Here is a 22055-nt window from a genome sequence, read left to right as displayed (position 1 = left end):
CTCCTTCATGCTAAACGAGCCATAGGAGGACAGCGGAAACGTTATAAGGTCACCCTCAAAGCCTCTCTGGTAAAGTGCGACATCACCACTGACACCTGGCTGCAGACCGCCCGAGGTGGAGAAAGTCCATCAGGGAGGGCGTTGAGCTCTTTGAGGCTTGACGCAAGGAGCATGAAGAGGCCAGGCGCAGGCAGCGGAAGGAGCACGCGGCAAGCCAGCCCTACCGACCCCTTCCCCCGATGAATGTCTGTCCCACCTGCAACAGGGTCTGTGGCTCTCGTATCGGACTGTTCAGCCATCAAAGAACTCACTTTGGGAGTGGAAGCAAGTCCTCCTCGATTCCGAGGGACTGCCCATGATGATGAGACCAAACCTGGAGGACTCCTTACCTAAGAAAGTATATATTTGCCTTAGAGTTGGTGCAACAAAGGTTTACCAGACTGGTTCCTGGGATGGGAGGATTGTCTTATGAGAGATTGAGTAGATTGGTCCTATATTCTCTGGAATTTAAAAAAATGAGAGGTGATCACATTGAAACGCATACAATTCTTAGAGCACTTGACAGGGCAGATGCTGGGAGGCTTTTTCTCCTGATTGGAGAGATTAGGACTAGGGGGCATAGCTTGAGGATAAGACTCAGACGAGAAGGAATTTCTTCACTCAGGAGGTGGTGAATCTTTTGAATTCTCTGCCCCAGAGGGCTGAGGATGCTCAGTCGTTGAGTATATTCAAGGCCAAGATCGGTAGATTTTTGGACCCTGAGAAATCGAGGGATATGGGGATTGGGCGGGAAAGTGGAATTGAGGTCGAAAATCAGCCATGAAGTTAATGAATGGCAGAGTAGGCTCGAGTGGCCAAATGGTTGACTCCTAATTCTTATATTCTTATGGTCACGACCTGCAAACGTTCCCAGTGTCCCTCCAGACATAACCCACCTTTGAAAGGTCAGGAGTTACAAACGGTCGAGCTGGCTGGGCAGAGGGGGTTCACAATTCCAACAGGCAGAGTACAGACACCTTCGCTGTTACACTCTACCCAAATCCAAGAGCCGTGTTGGCCAATACGTTTGCCAGTGGCCACAGCTGGCTAATTGGGAATCCAGATGTGGAGAACTCCATTAGTAAATAAACAGACCCCATGGTTGGTCACATGATCTCAATGCTCATAGTTGCATGGCGTGTGACCTTTAAGCTTTTTTGTGGGCTTGTTTGTTGGTAAAAGGGAGAGAGGACAAGCAGAGCGTGCAAGAGTTCTTGGATCATTGGGAGCGTTGCGAGAGCTTCACATCCTCGGTCCCCGATTGTTGGGAGATGTTGATTCAGTAGATATATGCTCATCAACATAGACCTGGTGTGTGTGTGTGTGTGGTGTGTGTGTGTGTGTGTGTGTGTGGTGGTTTCTACTGAAAATAGGCCATGTGGCTAAAAGAACGTCACTGTTCCTGGGCCTGACCAAGGTGACCATTAACTGGTCCAGGCATTGAGCGGTCGAAAGGTGGGGAGTGGTGGGGTGGCTTGGTCAGCGCGACTGCCTGCCTCTCTTCCGCGTGTTCGCACCCAGGTGTCCCTGGAGATGGAGCATAAGGTGTCCACCGGCACACACGCGGCCTTCCGCGACGGGTGAGCAATGGAGGGACTGGAGTGCATCATCAACCCCCCCTCCCCGTCCTCAAAACAAAACTTTAATTTAATTTGCTAAGGTTCCTTTAAAAGATCTTTTGTTTAATTTACACTTCATGGGTTGTGCCCCTTTAAAAAGGGGGCGTGTCTTAACTCTTAAATTGGTCATTTGCATCAACAAGAAGGAGTAAGAGAGTGTCGCCGTGGCAACACCGGCAGCGGGTCAGGGATTTCGATTGGACGGTGCTGACTGGGTGACAACACTGCGCGAGGTCTTCCTGCACCAAAGCGGGATGTTATCAGACGGGAGCCTTTTATCCGACAGCTACGGGAGAGATGCTGGATGGGCAGAGAGTGGAAGCAGGGAGCGCCGGTTATTGCAGCAACCCCACTGGTCCGCCCCCCCCCCCCTCACTCACTCACTCTCTCTCTCTCTCTCTCTCTCTCACTCCAGACCCAGTCAGCCCTGTGCGATGGTCCACTTCCAATCGCACCGCCACGCACGCCCAGAAAAGCCCGCCACGCACTCCGCTAGATGCAAGGACTGTCCACTCACCTGTACAAACTGCTCACCGTGATGAGACATCAATTTGGAACAAAGAAAAAGAGATGCAGGGCATTAGAAAACTTTTCACATTTTTGTTTTTTTTTTCAAAAAAAGTGAGAGAATAGAACGGTGCGCATCGCCGGGAGCAGACTCCAATCATTTAATTGAATCGTAGAAGTTTACAGCACGGAAGGAGGCCATTTTGGCCCATCGTGTCCGTGCCGGCCGTCAAAGAGCTATCCAGCCTTATCCTACTTTCGAGTTCTTGGTCCGTAGCCCTGTAGGTTACGGCATTTCAAGTGCACATCCAAGTATTCTTTTAAATGCGATGAGGGTTTCTGCCTCTCCCACCCTTTCAGGCAGTGAGTTCCAGACCTCCACCAGCCTCTGGGCGAAGATATTTCCCCTCAACTCCTTCTAGCGATTACTTTAAATCTATGCCCCCCGGTTGTTGACTTCTGACCTCTCCGCTAAGGGAGCAACATGTTGCCCGCGGTGAGTTCCCTCCATCCGAGTGCCAGCACTGCGGGCGGGGGAGGGGGGAGGGGGCGGGAGCGACTGCTCCGAGCAACCAACGCGAGCACGGTCTTCATTTCTCCGCGGCGCTCTGTCAGCACGGACGGACACTCGACACCGGACACACGAAGTTGACGGGGAGGAAATGACCAGCGGGTCCATCAAGTCTGCCCCACACCTCATGATAGCCGGAGCATCGTGACTAAACACCTCCCTCCCGCTTTCACCCCACCCACTACCACCAGCCATGTAATCCCACTGGGAGAAGCCAAAAAACAGAAAGAGGAAAAAGCATAGGGATATTGTTTTGTTAACACCGGTCGGAATCTGTGACTCATACACACGGATTTAAAACAAAAAACACACAAAACACACACACACACACACACACACACGCAAATATACACACATACACAGACACACATACACAGACACACACACATATAAACAGGCACACACACTCTCACACACACAGGGACAACAACACTGCCGAATGTGACTGCACTATCCCACAGAGAAGGTCCCCGTTTGCTAAGCAATGCAGGAGGTACAGCATCATGTGCAACGACAGGGCATCTTGTAACAGTTTGCAAGCAAAATATATACACCGATTAGCTTCACGCAAAGGGAAAAGTTGACAAAGCATACAAACACTGGCAGAGATGGAATAATCAAGTTAGATAAGAAGGGAAGAATATAGATTTTTTAAGCAGCACAAGAAAAGGTTTAACCAGATCGTTCCTTCCTCACACATCAATCCCACATGCCCGCCTTCACACTTTACCCCTCAATGTGTCTTTCTCTAGAATTACAGCTAATTGTCCTTTGAGCCCATTTAGACGGTCTGATCAATAGCCCTCCAGGATAACTTATTCCATGATTCGCTCTCGCTGCCATTAGCAGATTCCACAAACTGTCTGCTCTTCATAACCGCTCGAGTCAACAGCCACCAAAAGCTCTTCCGGCTGTTCCAGGGAGGCAGTGTCCACACACTGGCTAAATCTTCCCCCAATTGTTCCCCTGGGCAGGGACCGAAAGGGACGATGCCTCCATCTACAAAGGCCACATCCATCCAGCTTACAACTTTCACAAGAGAGATAAACCTTAGTCTTGGTTCTTGGGTCAGCTCCTACTGCCCAGTCTCCCAATGATCTCCCACTGCCCGCTCGTCCAATGATCTCCCACTGCCCGCTCGTCCAATGATCTCCCACTTCCCGCACGTCCAATGATCTCCCACTGCCTGCTCGTCCAATGATCTCCCACTTCCCGCACGTCCAATGATCTCCCACTGCCCAGTCTCCCAATGATCTCCCACTGCCCGCTCGTCCAATAATCTCCCACTGCCCAGTTTCCCACTGATCTCCCACTGCCCGCTCGTCCAATGATCTCCCACTTCCCGCACGTCCAATGATCTCCCACTGCCCAGTCTCCCAATGATCTCCCACTGCCCGCTCGTCCAATGATCTCCCACTGCCCATTCTCCCAATGATCTCCCACTGCCCGCTCATCCAATGATCTCCCACTGCCCATTCTCCCAATGATCTCCCACTGCCCGCTCGTCCAATGATCTCCCACTGCCTAATCTCCCAATGATCTCCCACTGCCCGCTCGTCCAATAATCTCCCACTGCCCAGTCTCCCAATGATCTCCCACTGCCCGCTCGTCCAATGATCTCCCACTGCCCATTCTCCCAATGATCTCCCACTGCCCGCTCGTCCAATGATCTCCCACTGCCTAATCTCCCAATGATCTCCCACTGCCCGCTCGTCCAATGATCTCCCACTGCCCATTCTACCAATGATCTCCCACTGCCCGCTCGTCCAATGATCTCCCACTGCCCATTCTCCCAATGATCTCCCACTGCCCGCTCGTCCAATGATCTCCCACTGCCCATTCTCCCAATGATCTCCCACTGCCCGCTCGTCCAATGATCTCCTACTGCCCGCTCGTCCAATGATCTCCCACTGCCTAATCTCCCAATAATCTCCCACTGCCCAGTCTCCCAATGATCTCCCACTGCCCGCTCGTCCAATGATCTCCCACTGCCCGCTCGTCCAATAATCTCCCACTGCCCAGTCTCCCAATGATCTCCCACTGCCCGCTCGTCCAATAATCTCCCACTGCCCAGTCTCCCAATGATCTCCCATTGCCCGCTCGTCCAATCTTCAATTGTGACTTTGCATTCTCATCGCTCGCCCTCTCTGTCATGTTAATCAGGATCTTTCATTTGCTTTCTCTGACTGTATCTACATGATCTCATCTTTGATTATACAGTCGCATAATTCTTCAAACTTGCACCATTTAGCGATACATTGGATCTGCCTGATGTTGGTCAATGCTTTTGATTAATCCTTGTATCCCTAGTATTAAACTTATGTCTCGCTTATAATACATTCGGCCTTAACCCACAGTTGGTTCCAGAACACTTTCAAAGCTTATCCCTTTGTTCCTCTGTTAGTGCAATCGTAGAATCATAGAACTTTACGGCACAGAAGGCGGGCATTCGGCCCATCGTGTCTGTGCCAAACATACTGAGAACTTCTAAAGTACCTTCACCAATGACATGCAAGAATGGAGCACAGTTTCTCAATCAGTTACAACTTCAGCAATATTGCCACTGCCCCAAAGGTCCAACTGGTCGGATTCCCCCATCACTCTCACAATTCTGCTATCCCACTCACAACACTCTACCATTTCAAGGACAAAAACCATCAGAATCCTTTGTTAGTTTGCTTACGACTAAAATGTTTTAATGATGGACTGCACGGAGCAGCTGTAACCGACTGTCTATAAGAAAACATGAAATAGGAGCAGGAGTAGGCCATATGGCCTCTCGAGCCTGCTCAGCCATTCAATGGCTGATCATCGGCCTCAACTCCACTTTCCTGCCCAATCCCCTTGATTCCCTAGAGTCCAAAATCTATCGATCTCAGCCTTGAATATATTCAACGACTGAACCTCCACAGCCCTCTGGGGCAGAGAATTCCAAAGATTCACCACCCTGAGTGAAGAAATTCCTCCTCATTTCAGTCCTAAATGACCGACCCCTTATCCTGAGACTGTGACCCCCAGTTCTAGACTCTCCAGCCAGGGGAAACGGCATCTCAGCATCCACCCTATCAAGCCCCCTTCGGAATCATGTATGTCTGTTGAAGAATCAGTCTGCTCTGACCATATAAACAGCTCATTTGTTATCTTTATATTTTACCACCTGGATCAAAACGTTCCACTCATGTCCTTTCTTACTCCTTGCTTCCGGATTTTTCACTCTTGCATCCCCTGGGATTTGAATGCTTCACCATCATGAAGATTCAACCTATCACCCTTATTAGAAAATAGGTGCAGGAGTAGGCCATTCGGCCTTATTGTTCATCTCTGTACCCTCTCAGAGATAATGAGACCTTGCCTAATCGTTCGGCTCCCGACCTGCACACGGTACTCCAGATCAGGGCTGACCAATGCCGTACAACACAAGTAAACAGACAGCGAGACAGAGACAGGGACAGACAGGGGTAGAGATAGACAGCGAGACATAAACAGGGACAGACAGGGACAGACGGGGAGACAGAGACAGGGACAAGGTCAGACAGCGAGACAGAGACAGGGACAGACAGGGATACAGAAACAGGGACAGGGACAGCGAGACAGAGACAGGGTCAGGGACAGGGACAGGAACAGACAGCGAGACAGAGATAGGGACTGACGGGGGTAGAGATAGACAGCGAGACAGAGACAGACAGGGGAGACAGAGACAGGGACAGACAGGGATACAGAAACAGGGACAGGGACAGACAGCGAGACAGAGACAGGGACAGGGACAGGGACAGACAGCGAGACAGAGACAGGGACAGGGACAGGGACAGACAGCGAGACAGAGACAGGGACAGGGACAGGGACAGACAGCGAGACAGAGACAGGGACAGGGACAGGGACAGACAGCGAGACAGAGATAGGGACTGACGGGGGTAGAGATAGACAGCGAGACAGAGACAGACAGGGGAGACAGAGACAGGGGAGACAGAGAGACAGGGACAGGGACAGACAGCGAGACAGGGACAGGGACAGGGACAAACAGCGAGACAGGGACAGGGACAGGGACAGGGACAGGGACAGGGACAGACAGCGAGACAGGGACAGGGACAGACAGCGAGACAGAGACAGACGGGGAGACAGGGACAGATAGAGACAGATAGCGAGACAGGGGAGACAGAGACAGGGATAGGGACAGGGACAGACAGCGAGACAGGGACAGCGACAGACAGCGAGACAGAGACAGGGGAGACAGAGACAGGGACAAACAGCGAGACAGAGACAGATAGCGAGACAGAGACAGATAGCGATTCAGAGACAGGGGCAGACAGGGGAGACAGAGATAGGGATAGGGACAGGGACAGGGACAGACAGAGACAGGGGAGACAGCGACAGAGACAGATAGAGAGATAGAAACACAGGGGCAGAGGCAGACAGGAGAGACAGGGACAGATAGAGACAGACAGTGAAACAGAAGCAGACAGTGAGGCAGACAGGGACAGAGACAGACAACGAGACAGAGACAGGGACAGATAGAGAGATAGGGCAGCGACAGACAGTGAGGCAGGGACAGCGAGACAGGGAGAGAGAGAGAGAGAGAGAATGTTCATCATGTGACAGCAATAACTTGAAATATGCCCCAGCGAGGTTTATAATCCAATGTAACCTCTGCACTATGGTTTTATAAACGCTGTATGTCTGGGAGACCATCTGATTCTGTGATGTGGTAACAGAGCCAGGGTGAGGGAACAGTTTGAATTTATCAATAGGGAAAGACATGTGTTGGTCAATGGTCGGAAAGATTTGGAGACCGCTGTTTCCACACTCTAACGCATTTACCTTTCACTTCGGTATAATGTAGATCAAAAAGCATTTCAGCACGCTATCGTGCATTTTCTAATGTTGCATTTAAATGTGCGCAGAGTACAACCAGGCAAGAGTGCAGTGATGCTACACATCAAAGCATCCCTCCTACGCATTGTACCCTTGGCGTGAAACTTCTTCCAATTTGTCTACAAAGTCTGTCAAAAATGTTTAAAAGCTCCCATGGGTCTCTAACTGATTACTGCTCTGCCAGTAAAGATAAAAAAGAAAGACTTGCATTTATATAGCACCTTTCACGAGCACCGGACTCTTTGCAGCCAATGAAGTACCTTTGGGAGTGTTGTCACTGTTGTAATGTAGGAAACGCGGCAGCCAATTTGCGCACAGCAAGCTCCCACAAACAGCCATGTGATAATGACCAGATAATCTGTTTTTTTTGTTATGTTGGTTGAAGGTTAAATATTGGCCAGGACATCGGAGATAACTCCCCTGCTCTTCTTCGAAATAGTGCCACGAGATCTTTTACGTCCACCTGAGAGGGCAGACGGGGCCTCGGTTTAATGTCTCATCCGAAAGACGGCACCTCCGACAGTGCAGTACTCCCTCAATACTGCCTCTCCGACAGTGCAGCACTCCCTCAGTACAGCCCTCTGACAGTGCGTTGCTCCCTCAGTTCTGCCTCTCCGATAGTGCAGCGCTCCCTCAGTACTGCCCCTCCGACAGTGCAACGCTCCCTCAGTACTGCCGCTCCGACAGTGCAACGCTGCCTCAGTACTGCACTGAGAGTGACAGTCTAGATTTATGTGCTCAAGTTCCTGGAGTGGAACTTGTTAAGTTCAGATTAACTCCACGAGACTGTGCTGCAAGCTCAAACCATTGTGACCGTGGTCTCTTTAATATAACTCCCAAGTGAGGCAGCAGCATGATGGACTGCCTTTTATACCTGCTTGCTCCAGGGTACATAGGTGACCCATAGGTCTCCCACAGGTGTGCCCCCTAGTGGCAAATCTTACACATAGGTGAGGTTCACCCAAAGTCTTAAGTAAAAGTTATTTACAGGCTGAGACAATCTGGCACTCTGCGTTCCCGGATCGATCGCCTGAGTTGAAGTCCTGGCATGGGTGAGTTGGTCAGATCATTTCTGCATGGCAGCATTGTCATGTATGGGCCTCGTGTGCATTTATACTGTATAGTAAGGACGCATCAAGCACGGCTGGTCTGATCGAACTGTCGGGCATGATGGGTTCATTCTCGTGGTTGACAGCGAGGTCAATTGCTGGTTGGGTGTATGTTGGTGGATCATAGATGGTAAGGTCTTCTTCAAACTGTTCTTGGTTGTCTGTGAATTGCAGTTTGGTCTGATCCAAATGCTTTCTGCACATATGCCCATTCAGCAATTTCACAACGAACACTCTATACCCCTCCTTGGCTAAGACAGTGCCAGCAATCCACTTGGGACCACGACCGTAATTTAGAACAAACACCGGATCATTAACTTCAATTTCTCGCGATCGTGGTATGCGTTATGCCAGTGCCGCCGGGTTTCTACATGATCATTGAGATCTGGGTGGACGAAGGAGCATCTGGTTTTGAGTGCTCGCTTCATTAACAATTCTGTAGGGGGAACACCGGTGAGCGTCCGGTAGCTGAGCAGGACCCGAGATAACCGGGTCTGCAAGGAGCCGTCCGTTACGCGTTTCAAGCTCTGCTTGATGGTTTGGACTGCCCATTCCGCTTGGCTGTGGGATGCGGGCTTAAATAGGGCAGACCTGACATGCTTAATGCTATTGCGAGTCATGAACTTGTTGAATTCCGAGCTGGTGAAACATGGTTCATTGTCACAACAAGGACGTCGGGCAAACCATAGGTGGCGAACATGGCCCTGAGGCTTTCAAAGGTGGCAGTGGACGTACATGATGAGATTATTATACATTCAAACCATTTGGAATAAGCGTCCACTGCTACTAGAAACATCTTCCCTAGAAAAGGGCCAGCAAAATCTATGTGGACCCTGGACCTCGGTTTGGAGGGCCATGACCACAGGCCTCAGAGGGGCCTCCCTGGGTGCATTGCTCAACTGTGAGCAAGTGTTGCACTGATGTACACATGACTCCAATTCGGAGTCAATGCCGGGCCACCAAACGTGCGACCTGGCAATAGCCTTCATCATGACTATGCCTGGGTGTGTACTGTGTGGGTCGTGTATAAACGTTTCTCTGCCTTTTTTTGGCAAAACCACGCGATTCCCCCATAGGAAACAATCCGATTGGATTGCCAATTCGTCCTTACGTCGGTGAAATGGCTTCATTTCGTCTTGCATTTCCCCGGGAACCACCGACCAGCTCCCATTGAGGATGCAGCTTTTCACTAGTGATAGCACAGAGTCTTGGCTAGTCCAGGTCCTGATCTGGCGAGCCGTGATGGGTGACCCCCTCACTCTCAAAAGCATCCATTACCAGAAACAAGTCTGCGGGTTGCGCCATTTCCATCCCGGTGCTGGGCAATGACAGCCGACTGAGGGCGTCAGCGCAGTTCTGAGTGCGTCAGCGCAGTTCTGAGTGCGTCAGCGCAGTTCTGAGTGCGTCAGCGCAGTTCTGAGGGCGTCAGCGCAGTTCTGAGGGCGTCAGCGCAGTTCTGAGGGCGTCAGCGCAGTTCTGAGTGTGTCAGCGCAGTTCTGAGTGCCTGGTCTGTGGCGGATTACATAGTCATATGCCGACAATGTTAGTGCCCATCTTTGGATGCGGGATGAAGCATTGGTGTTGATACCTTTGCTTTCTGAGAGCAGTGAAGTAAGCAGTTTGTGGTCGGTTCTGAGCTCGAACCGGAGACCAAATAGATATTGGTACATTTTCTTAACCCCGTATACACATGGCAACACTTCTTTCTCAACTATACTGTAGGCTCTTTCAGCCTTGGATAAACTCCTGGACGCATATGCAACCGGTTGCAGTTTGCCTGACACATTTGCTTGTTGCAACACACAATCGACCCTGTACGACGACACATCACAAGCTAGTACTAAACGTTTACATGGGTTATACAATACAAGTAACTTGTTAGAGCATAGCAGGTTTCTGGCCTTATTAAAGGCTGTCTCTTGAGATTTACTCCAAACCCAGTCGTCACTCTTGCGTAGCAATATGTGCAAGGGTTCCAGCAAATTGCTCAACCCCGGTAGAAAGTTACCAAAATAGTTGAGGAGTCCCAGGAACGAAAGCAGCTCCGTCACATTCTGTGATCTGGGTGCATTCTTGATGGCCTCCATCTTGGAGTCCGTGAGTCTGATACCGTCTGCCGCAATATTTCTCCCCAGAAATTCAACCTCTGCCGCCAGGAAAACAAACTTGGAGCATTTCAGCCTGAGTCCCACTCTGTCCAGTCGCTTTAGAACCTCTTCCAGGTTGTGCAAGTGTCCGGTGGTGTTGCGACCAGTGATCAAGATGTCGTCTTGGAACACCACGGTGCATGGAATCGATTTCAGCAGACTCTCCATGTTCCTCTGGAAGATAGCCGCAGCCAAGCAAATCCCAAAGGGGCATCTGTGGTACACGAACAGTCCTTTGTGCGTGTTGATGCACGGCAACTTCTTTGAGGATTCAACCAGCTCCTGTGTCATGTAAGCGGAGGTTAGGTCTTGCTTGGTGAACGACTTTCCCCCTGTTAGCGTTGCGAATAAGTCCTCCGCATTGGGTAGTGCGTACCGGTCCTGTAATGAGACTCGGTTGATCGTTACCTTGTAGTCCCCGCAGACTCTGACTGTCCCATCGCTCTTTAGCACCGGCACGATTGGACTGGCCCACTCGTTGAACTCGACTGGCGATATGATTCCCTCTCGTTGAAGTCTATCCAGCTCGATCTCGACTTTCGCATCATATATGGGACTGCACGGGCCTTGTGATGAACGGGCCGTGCCCCAGGAACAAGATGGATCTGCACCTTGGTGCCCGTGAAGTTGCCGATGCCTGGCTCGAATAACGCCGGGAATTTGTTTAGCACCTGGGCGCACGGAGCGTCATCAACGTAGACAGTGCTTTGATGTTGTCCCAGTTCCATCGGATCTTGCCTAGCCAGCTTCTGCCAAACAGCATTGGGCCATTGCCTGGCACAATCCATAGTGGTAAATCATGCACCATTCTGTCGTACGATACTTTCACTGCCACACTACCGATAACAGGTATGAGTTCTTTGGTGTAAATGCGCAGTGATCAAGATGTGTGTGAATCGGGCTCAGTTTTGGCCTCTGTGCCTTGTTACCCCACAGTTTCTCAAAAACCTTCTCGCTCACAATTGATTGACTTGCCCCCATGTCCAATTCCATGGAGACCGGAATGCTGTTAAGTTTAACTTTTAACATTATCGGAGGGCTTTTGGTGGTGAAAGCGTGTACCCCATACACTTCCTCTTCATCCTCAGGTTGAGTTGCCTCTCCTGCTCGTTCAGCATGATCCACGCTGGATCATTCGTCCTCTGCTGACTCTGCCACATGGTGAGTCAGAGGTCGCTTGCACATTCGCTGGAGGTGCCCCATTGTTCCACAGCCCTTGCACACATAGTGCTTGAATCGACATTGATGGGCTCTATGACTGCCCCCGCAGCGCTAGCATGGTGTTAATGGATTAGCATTAGCACGCCACACCGGCCTCTGAGTCACCCTAGGCCTGGTCTCTGCAGTCGTGTGGGCACTACCATGTACAGTTCTGCCTGCTGAAGGCATTATTTTATGCACAGTACTAGCCGGTGAGCTACGATGCTGTGAAGATATCTGTTTCATGTTGTCGCTCGTGGATATGAAGGCCTGGGCTATCGTGATGGCCTTGCTCAGATCTAAAGATTCGGCAGACAGCAGTTTGCGAAGAATGACCTTGTGGCCGATTCCAAGCACGAAAAATTCCGCAACATTTCCCCCAAAGATCCTGCAAATTTGCGATGTCCCGCAAGGCGGGTCATAGGTCGGCGACAAACCTCGCCATGTCTGGCCCTCGGAGCGATGGTGCGTGTAAAAGCAATACCTGGCCATTAAGATGCTCTCCTCTGGCTGGAGGTGTTCCCGAGCCAGCGCACACAGCTCTGTTTAAGTCTTGTCCGTTGGTTTGCCCACTGCCAGCAGATTTTTGAGGAGGCCATATATCGAAGACCCACATACGGTGAGGAGAATCGCCCTGCGCTTGATCGCCCTCCCTGCCGTGTCCGTTCATTGGCCATGAAGTACTGGTCGAGACACAAACAACCTTCCGGATATAAAAGGGGTCAGAGGGTCTACTAAGGAGGGGGAACTGAGGGAAATCTTTATTAGTCGGGAAGTTGTGTTGGGGAAATTGATGGAATTGAAGGCCGATAAATCCCCAGGGCCTGATGGACTGCATCCCAGAGTACTTAAGGAGGTGGCCTGGAAATAGCAGATGCATTGACAGTCATTTTCCAACATTCCATTGACTCTGGATCAGTTCCTATCGAGTGGAGGGTAGCCAATGTAACCCCACTTTTTAAAAAAGGAGGGAAGAGAGAAAACAGGGAATTATAGTCCGGTCAGCCTGACCTCAGTAGTGGGTAAAATGATGGAATCAATTATTAAGGATGTCATAGCAGCGCATTTGGAAAATGGTGACATGATAGGTCCAAGTCAGCATGGATTTGTGAAAGGGAAATCATGCTTGACAAATCTTCTGGAATTTTGTGAGGATATTTCCAGTAAAGTGGACAAAGGAGAACCAGTTGATGTGGTATATTTGGACTTTCAGAAGGCTTTCGACAAGGTCCCACACAGGAGATTAATGTGCAAAGTTAAAGCACATGGGATTGGGGGTAGTGTGCTGACGTGGATTGAGAACTGGTTGTCAGACAGGAAGCAAAGAGTAGGAGTAAACGGGTACTTTTCAGAATGGCAGGCGGTGACTAGTGGGGTACCGCAAGGTTCTGTGCTGGGGCCCCAGCTGTTTACATTGTACATTAATGATTTAGACGAGGGGATTAAATGTAGTATCTCCAAATTTGTGGATGACACTAAGTTGGGTGGCAGTGTGAGCTGCGAGGAGGATGCTATGAGGCTGCAGAGTGACTTGGATAGGTTAGGTGAGTGGGCAAATGCCTGGCAGATGAAGTATAATGTGGATAAATGTGAGGTTATCCACTTTGGTGGTAAAAACAGAGAGACAGACTATTATCTGAATGGTGACAGATTAGGAAAAGGGAAGGTGCAACGAGACCTGGGTGTCATGATACATCAGTCATTGAAGGTTGGCATGCAGGTACAGCAGGCGGTTAAGAAAGCAAATGGCATGTTGGCCTTCATAGCGAGGGGATTTGAGTACAGGGGCAGGGAGGTGTTGCTACAGTTGTACAGGGCCTTGGTGAGGCCACACCTGGAGTATTGTGTACAGTTTTGGTCTCCTAACTTGAGGAAGGACATTCTTGCTATTGAGGGAGTGCAGCGAAGATTCACCAGAATGATTCCCGGGATGGTGGGACTGACCTATCAAGAAAGACTGGATCAACTGGGCTTGTATTCACTGGAGTTCAGAAGAGTGAGAGGGGACCTCATAGAAACGTTTAAAATTCTGACGGGTTTGGACAGGTTGGATGCAGGAAGAATGTTCCCAATGTTGGGGAAGTCCAGAACCAGGGGTCACAGTCTAAGGATAAGGGGTAAGCCATTTAGGACCGAGATGAGGAGAAACTTCTTCACCCAGAGAGTGGTGAACCTGTGGAATTCTCTACCACAGAAAGTAGTTGAGGCCAATTCACTAAATATATTCAAAAGGGAGTTAGATGAAGTCCTTACTACTCGGGGGATCAAGAGGTATGGCGTGAAAGCAGGAAGGGGGTACTGAAGTTTCATGTTCAGCCATGAATTCATTGAATGGCGGTGCAGGCTAGAAGGGCTGAATGGCCTGCTCCTGCACCTATTTTCTATGTTTCTATGTTTCTATGAGACGCTCAACAAGGCCTTTCCAATCATCACCCTCAACAAATCTCTCAAGAATACCAACAACAGCCATTTCCACGTGTGATCTGAAACTCGTCGCCAGTTGTTAAGTTCAGAATAACTCCACGAGACTGTGCTGTAAGCTCAAACCATTGTGACCTTGGTCTCTTTAATATAACTCCAAAGTGAGGCAGCAGCATGGTGGACTGCCTTTTCTACCGGCTTGCTCCAGGGTACACAGGTGACCCATAGGTCTCCCACAGGTGTGCCCCATAGTGGCAAGTCTTACACATAGGTGAGGTTCACATACATAACAGGACTTAAACCCACAACTTTCAGAAACTCACAGAGGTGAGTGTGCTACCCATTGAGCCACGGCTGACACTATAACTTAACCCCGCACGGACTCAGAGGACATTTGCCATGGTTGATCATTGTAAATGTCACCCTGCCATGTTAGTCTAATCTGCACTTGTTATCTACTTTATAATAAACACTGCAGCTAATTTCAGCCTGTAAAAGTTCAGGCTGGGTCCATTATGTCCCATTTATTAGATAGAGTGAAAGCGCAGGCTGAGCCGACAGAAAGTGCAGAACCAGGTTTGCCGCAATGAGTGTATTTGCTAGACACTGGTCTCAGCACCTTTCCAAGGGCAGATCACATCCAGTATGCCTCCAGATCGGGTGGGGAGGGGCGAAGGCGGTGCACTCACAACCCAGGGGGGCACTGAGACAGAGCAGTGTTGCAGAAAGGGAGAACCCAACATGGAATGAACACTGGCACCAAACCAAGAACAAAATGGATTTCGGATTTGAAGCCAAGAAGAATATTAACGACAATTGAAATAAAGATCATTTGAGCACAGCACAAACAGGGGGTGGAGATTTATGGAACAGGACAGTTATCGCAATCTGAAGTCAGTGAAAATACATTTATCATTTCATCATAGTGTGAAAGAACACAGCACCTTTCACCACCTCAGGATTTTCCAAAGCACTTTACAGCCAATGAAGTACTTTTGAAATGTGGTCACTGTTCCAATGTAGGAAACGCGACAGCCAATTAGCGCACAGCAAGCTCCCAAAAAAAGGCCCTGTGATAACGACCAAATAATCTGTTTTTAGTGATGTTGATACAGCGGTAAATATTGGTCCCAGGACACCGGGGATAACATAAGAAATAGGAGCAGGAGTAGGCCATACGGCCACTCGAGCCTGCTCCGCCATTCAATAAGATCATGGCTGATCTGATCAGACTCAGGTCCACTTCCCTGCCCACTCCCCATAACCCCTTATCCCCTTATCAGTTAAGAAACTGCCAATCTCTGTCTTAAATATAGTCAATGACCCAGCTTCCACAGCTCTCTGAGGCAGCGAATTCCGCAGATTTACAACCCTCTGAAAGAAGAAATTCCTCCTCATCTCAGTTTTAAATGGACGGCCCCTTATTACTAAGGTTATGCCCCCTAGTTCTTGTCTCCCCTATCAGTGGAAACATCCTCTCTACATCCATATTGTCAAGCCCCCTCATAATCTTATATGTTTCGATAAGATCACCTCTCATTCTTAACTCCAATGAGTAGAGGCTCAACCTACTCAACCTTTCCTCATAAGTCAACTCCCCCATCTCCAGAATCAACCTAGTGAACCTTCTCTGAAATGCCTCCAAAGCAAGTATATCCTTGATTAAATATGGAAACCAAAACTGTGCGCAGTATTCTAGGTGTGGCCTCACCAATACCCTATATAACTGCAACAAGACTTCCCAGCTTTTATACTCCATCCCCTTTGCAATAAAGGCCAAGATTCCTTTGGTCTTCCTGGTCACTTGCTGTACCGACATACTAATTTTGTGTGTTTCATGCACCAGGTCCCGCTGTACTGTAGTACTTTGCAATTTTTCTCCATTTAAATAATAACTTGCTCTGCGATTTTTTTTCTGCCAAAGTGAATAATCTCACACTTTCCAACATTATACTCCATCTGCCAAATTTTTGTCCACTCACTTAGCCTGTCTGTGTCCTTTTGCATGTTTTTTGTGTCCTCCTCACACATTGCTTTTCCTCCCATCTTTGTATCAGCAAACTTGTTACATTATACTTGGTCCCTTCATCCAAGTCGTTAATATAGATTGTAAATAGTTGGGGTCCCAGCACTGATCCCTGCGGCACCTCACTAGTTACTGATTGCCAACCCGAGAATGAACCATTTATCCTGACTCTCTGTTTTCTGTTCATTAGCCAATCCTCTATCCATGCTAATATATTACCCACAACCCCGTGAACTTTTATCTTGTGCAGTAACCTTTTATGTGGCACCTTGTCAAATGACTTCAGGAAGTCCAAATACACCACATCCACCAGTTCACCTTTATCCACCCTGTTTGTTACATCCTCAAAGAATTCCAGCAAATTTGTCAAACATGACTTCCCCTTCATAAATCCATGCTGACTCTGCCTGATCGAATTACGCTTTTCCAAATGGCCTGCTACTGCTTCTTTAATAATGGACTCCAACATTTTCCCAAATAACTCCCCTGCACTTCTTCGAAATAGCGCCATGGGATCTTTTACGTCCACCTGAGAGAGCAGACGGGGCCTCGGTTTACATCTCATCTGAAAGACGGCACCTCTGACACTGCACTGGGAGTGTGCTCAAGTTCCTGGAGTGGGATTTGAACCCATGACCTTGTAACTCAGAGGCGAGGGTGCAATACACTGCTGACACCATTTGAATCCAAGAGAAATATTAATGACAGTTGAAAAATAAAGATCATTTGGATAAGCACAGCAGAAAACGGGGGTGGAGATTTTCCACATCCCAGGATGATATCAGTGAAAATAAATTTATTTCACAACATAAGAACATAACATAAGAATTAGGAACAGGAGTAGGCCATCTAGCCCCTCGAGCCTGCTCCGCCATTCAACAAGATCATGGCTGATCTGGCCGTGGACTCGGCTCCGCTTACCCGCCCTCTCCCCATAACCCTTAATTCCCTTATTGGTTAAAAATCTATCTATCTCTGATTTGAATACATTCAATGAGCTAGCCTCAACTGCTTCCCTGGGCAGAGAATTCCACAGATTCACAACCCTCTGGGAGAAGAAATTCCTTCTCAACTCGGTTTTAAATTGGCTCCCACGTATTTTGAGGCTGTGCCCCCTAGTTCTAGTCTCCCCGACCAGTGGAAACAACCTCTCTGTCTCTATCTTGTCCATCCCTTTCATTATTTTAAATGTTTCTATGAGATCATCCCTCATCCTTCGGAACTCCAACGAGTAAAGACCCAGTCTACTCAATCTATCATCATAAGGTAACCCCCTCATCTCCGGAATCAGCCTAGTGAATCGTCTCTGTACCCCCTCCAAAGCTAGTATATCCTTCCTTAAGTAAGGTGACCAAAACAACACGCAGTACTCCAAGTGCGGCCTCACCAATACCTTGTACAGTTGCAGCAGTACCTCCCTGCTTTTGTACTCCATCCCTCTCGCAATGAAGGCCAACATTCCATTCGCCTTCCTGATTACCTGCTGCACCTGCAAACTAACTTTTTGGGATTCATGCACAAGGACCCCCAGGTCCCTCTGCACCATAGCATGTTGTAATTTCTCCCCATTCAAATAATATTCCCTTTTACTGTTTTTTTTCCCCCCCAAGGTGGATGACCTCACATTTTCCGACATTGTATTCCATCTGCCAAACCTTAGCCCATTCGCTTAACCTATCTAAATCTCTTTGCAGCCTCCCTTTCACCACAGTGCCTCAAACTTAAATCCTTTTGACAATACCAGTGCTGTTCCGTCGAATGTAAAACCTGACAGAACTAGAAGGGTCTCTGGAGAATTACACTGCTACAGGGAAAGGGGGGGGGGGGGGTGGAGGGGGCAGGGAATCCTCGGAGGGTCCCGCTATGGAACAGACAGAAAGTGTGCAGCTAACTACAATAGGACAGCAGCAATCTGACGGGCTGTGTAGGCGCGCAACACCACGTAGCGTTCTGCTCTGATTACAGTTTGCCCTCTGCAAAATCTCAACCCCCGAGACGGGAGCACATAATCCAGGCTGACGCTCCCAGTGCCAGTGCGGAGGGAGCGCTGCACTGACGGAGGTGCCGTCTCTCGGATGAGACGGTTAAAACGATGCTCTGTCTGCCCTCTCAGGTGGACGTTAAAGATCCCTTTGCACTACTGGAACATAGACATAGAACATAGAAAATAGGTGCAGGAGTAGGCCATTCGGCCCTTCGAGCCTGCACCGCCATTCAATGAGTTCATGGCTGAACATGCAACTTCAGTACCCCATTACTGCTTTCTCGCCATACCCCTTGATCCCCCTAGTAGTAAGGACTACATCCAACTCCTTTTTGAATATATTTAGTGAATTGGCCTCAACAACTTTCTGTGGTAGAGAATTCCACAGGTTCACCACTCTCTGGGTGAAGAAGTTTCTCCTCATCTCGGTCCTAAATGGCTTACCCCTTATACTTCGACTGTGACCCCTGGTTCTGGACTTCCCCAACATTGGGAACATTCTTCCTGCATCTAACCTGTCTAAACCCGTCAGAATTTTAAACGTTTCTATGAGATCCCCTCTCATTCTTCTGAACTCTGGTGAATACAAGCCCAGTTGATCCAGTCTTTCTTGATATGTCAGTCCCGCCATCCCGGGAATCAGTCTGGTGAACCTTCGCTGCACTCCCTCAATAGCAAGAATGTCCTTCCTCAAGTTAGGAGACCAAAACTGTACACAATACTCCAGGTGTGGCCTCACCAAGGCCCTGTACAACTGTAGTAACACCTCCCTGCCCCTGTACTCAAATCCCCTTGCTATGAAGGCCAACATGCCATTTGCTTTCTTAACCGCCTGCTGTACCTGCATGCCAACCTTCAATGACTGATGTATCATGACACCCAGGTCTCGTTGCACCTCCCCTTTTCCTAACCTGTCACCATTCAGATAATAGTCTGTCTCTCTGTTTTTACCACCAAAGTGGATAACCTCACATTTATCCACATTATACTTCATCTGCCATGCATTTGCCCACTCACCTAAGTCACTCTGCAGCCAAGTCACTCTGCAGCCTCATAGCATCCTCCTCGCAGCTCACACTGCCACCCAACTTAGTGTCATCCGCAAATTTGGAGATACTACATTTAATCCCCTCATCTAAATCATTAATGTATAAACAGCTGGGGCCCCAGCACAGAACCTTGCGGTACCCCACTAGTCACTGCCTGCCATTCTGAAAAGTACCCATTTACTCCTACTCTTTGCTTCCTGTCTGCCAACCAGTTCTCAATCCATGTCAGCACACTACCCCCAATCCCATGTGCTTTAACTTTGCACATTAATCTCTTGTGTGGGACCTTGTCAAAAGCCTTCTGAAAGTCCAAATACACCACATCAACTGGTTCTCCCTTGTCCACTCTACTGGAAACATCCTCAAAAATTATTTCCAAGGCCACCTCCTTAAGTACTCTGGGATGCAGTCCATCAGGCCCTGGGGATTTATCGGCCTTCAATCCCATCAACTTCCTCAACACAATTTCCCGACTTATAAGGATTTTCCTCAGTTCCTCCTTCTTACTAGACCCTCTGACCTTTTTTATATCCGGAAGGTTGTTTGTGTCCTCCTTAGTGAATACCGAACCCAAGTACTTGTTCAATTGATCTGCCATTTCTTTGTTCCCAGTTGTGACTTCCCCTGATTCTGACTGCAGGGGACCTACGTTTGTCTTTACTAACCTTTTTCTCTTTACATATCTATAGAAGCTTTTGCAGTCCGTCTTAATGTTCCCTACAAGCTTCCTCTCGTACTCTTATTTTCCCTGCCCTAATCAAACCCTTTGTCCTCCTCTGCTGAGTTCTAAATTTCTCCCAGTCCCCGGGTTCGCTGCTATTTCTGGCCAATTTGTATGCCACTTCCTTGGCTTTAATGCTATCCCTGATTTCCCTTGATAGTCACGGTTGAGCCACCTACCTTTTTTATTTTTACGCCAGACAGGGATGTACAATTGTTGTAGTTCATCCATGCGGTCTCTAAATGCCTGCCATTGCCCATCCACTGTCAAACCCTTAAGTATCATTTGCTACTCTATCCTAGCCAATTCACGCCTCATACCTTCAAAGTTACCCTTCTTTAAGTTCTGGACCATGGTCTCTGAATTAACTGTTTCATTCTCCATCCTAATGTAGAATTTCACCATATTATGGTCACTCTTCCCCAAGGGGCCTCGCACAAGAAGAGCAGCGGGAGTTATCCTGAGCCAATATTTATCCCTCAAGCAGCAGCACTAAAAACAGATTATCTGGTCATTAATTTCATTGCTGTTTGTGGGAGCTTGCTGTGCAGAAACTGACCACCGTGTTTCCCACATTACAACGGTGACTGCACTAGCCAATCATCGTCATCATAGGCAGTCCCTTGGAATCGAGGAAGACTTGCTTCCACTCTAAAAGTGAGTCCTTAGGTGACTGAACAGTCCAATACGAGAAACACAGTCCCTGTCACAGGTGGGACAGACAGTCGTTGAAGGAAAGGCTGGGTGGGACTGGCTTGCCGCACGCTCCTTTCGCTGCCTGCGTTTGGTTTCTGCATGCTCTCGGCGACGAGACTCGAGGTGCTCAGCGTTCTCCCGGATGCACTTCCTCCACTTAGGGCGGTCTTTGGCCAGGGATTCCCAGGTGGGGATGTTGCATTTTATCAAGGAGGCTTTGAGGGTGTCCTCGAAACATTTCCTCTGCCCACCTTGGGCTCGCTTGCCCAAGGTGGAAGGAGTTCCGAGTAGAGCGTTTGTTTTGGGAGTCTTGTGTCACACCAAGCAAGCCTGATGACAATAGCAAGACTGATCTGTAATGGCAGAGTTTTTTTTTTGCAGGCGGCAGTATTATTGCAATAACGTACTGCACTGCTCGTCAACAGAGGGTGTGGGAATACTGAGCAGACAACTGATGCCCCCAAGACAACAGACATCTGCTTGCACTGAATTTGAGAACGTAGCTGTGCGGAAACAAGGGAGACACCTTTGACACCGAAAGTTCATTAGGGCAAGTCGCGGAAGCAGTCATTTCGGCTCGATCCGTGCTTTCAAACTCCCGTGTCAATACTTTGCTTTCGGAAAGAAAAACTCCTTTCATGTTTTATATTACCTAACCCGGTCCCGGAGGCAGCGGGACCGGGTTCGGTTGGGACAGTAGTTTTACTCCCCACCCAATCCATTTGGAGCGTGAATTCGGTCGGGTCGTGAAACGGGCGTGAAAACCGAACCCGTTCCACCCGGACGGATGACGATAAAGTCACGACTCGATTTCAATTTAGCCCGGGGAGATAAGCTATACATAGAATTATAGAATGGTACAGCGCAGAAGTAGGCCATTCGGCCAATCGTGCCTGTGTCGGCTCTTTGAAAGAGCGATCCAATTAATCCCACTCCCCCTGCTCTTTCCCCACAGCCCGACAAATTTTTCCTTTTCAAGTATTTATCCAATTTCCATTTGAAAGTTACTGTTGAATCTGCTTCCACCGCCCTTTCAAGCAGCGCATTCTAGAGCACAGCAATTCTCCTCATCTCCCCTCTGGTTATTTTGCCAATAA

The 22055-nt window shown here is 48.9% G+C and overlaps 1 protein-coding gene across 3 annotated transcripts in view; it reads right to left on the bottom strand.

Annotated features, from left to right (window-relative positions):
• Window positions 1-22055, bottom strand: part of fgf12a (fibroblast growth factor 12a) — a 394920-nt gene that overhangs the window by 144124 nt on the left and 228741 nt on the right. The window contains exon 2 of one of the 3 annotated variants that reach the window (XM_070882447.1): window positions 2176-2184. The exons of the other annotated variants lie outside the window; for them this stretch is intronic. Coding sequence (XP_070738548.1) covers window positions 2176-2184 — 9 coding nt within the window. The remainder of the gene's footprint in view (window positions 1-2175; window positions 2185-22055) is intronic. 3 annotated transcript variants of the gene reach the window in all.

This window comes from Pristiophorus japonicus, chromosome 6 (assembly GCF_044704955.1).
Source record: "Pristiophorus japonicus isolate sPriJap1 chromosome 6, sPriJap1.hap1, whole genome shotgun sequence".
Taxonomy (NCBI): Eukaryota; Metazoa; Chordata; class Chondrichthyes; family Pristiophoridae; genus Pristiophorus; species Pristiophorus japonicus.
The sequence above is the reverse complement of the archived record's forward strand: the minus strand, read 5'-3'. Positions and strand labels throughout refer to the sequence as shown.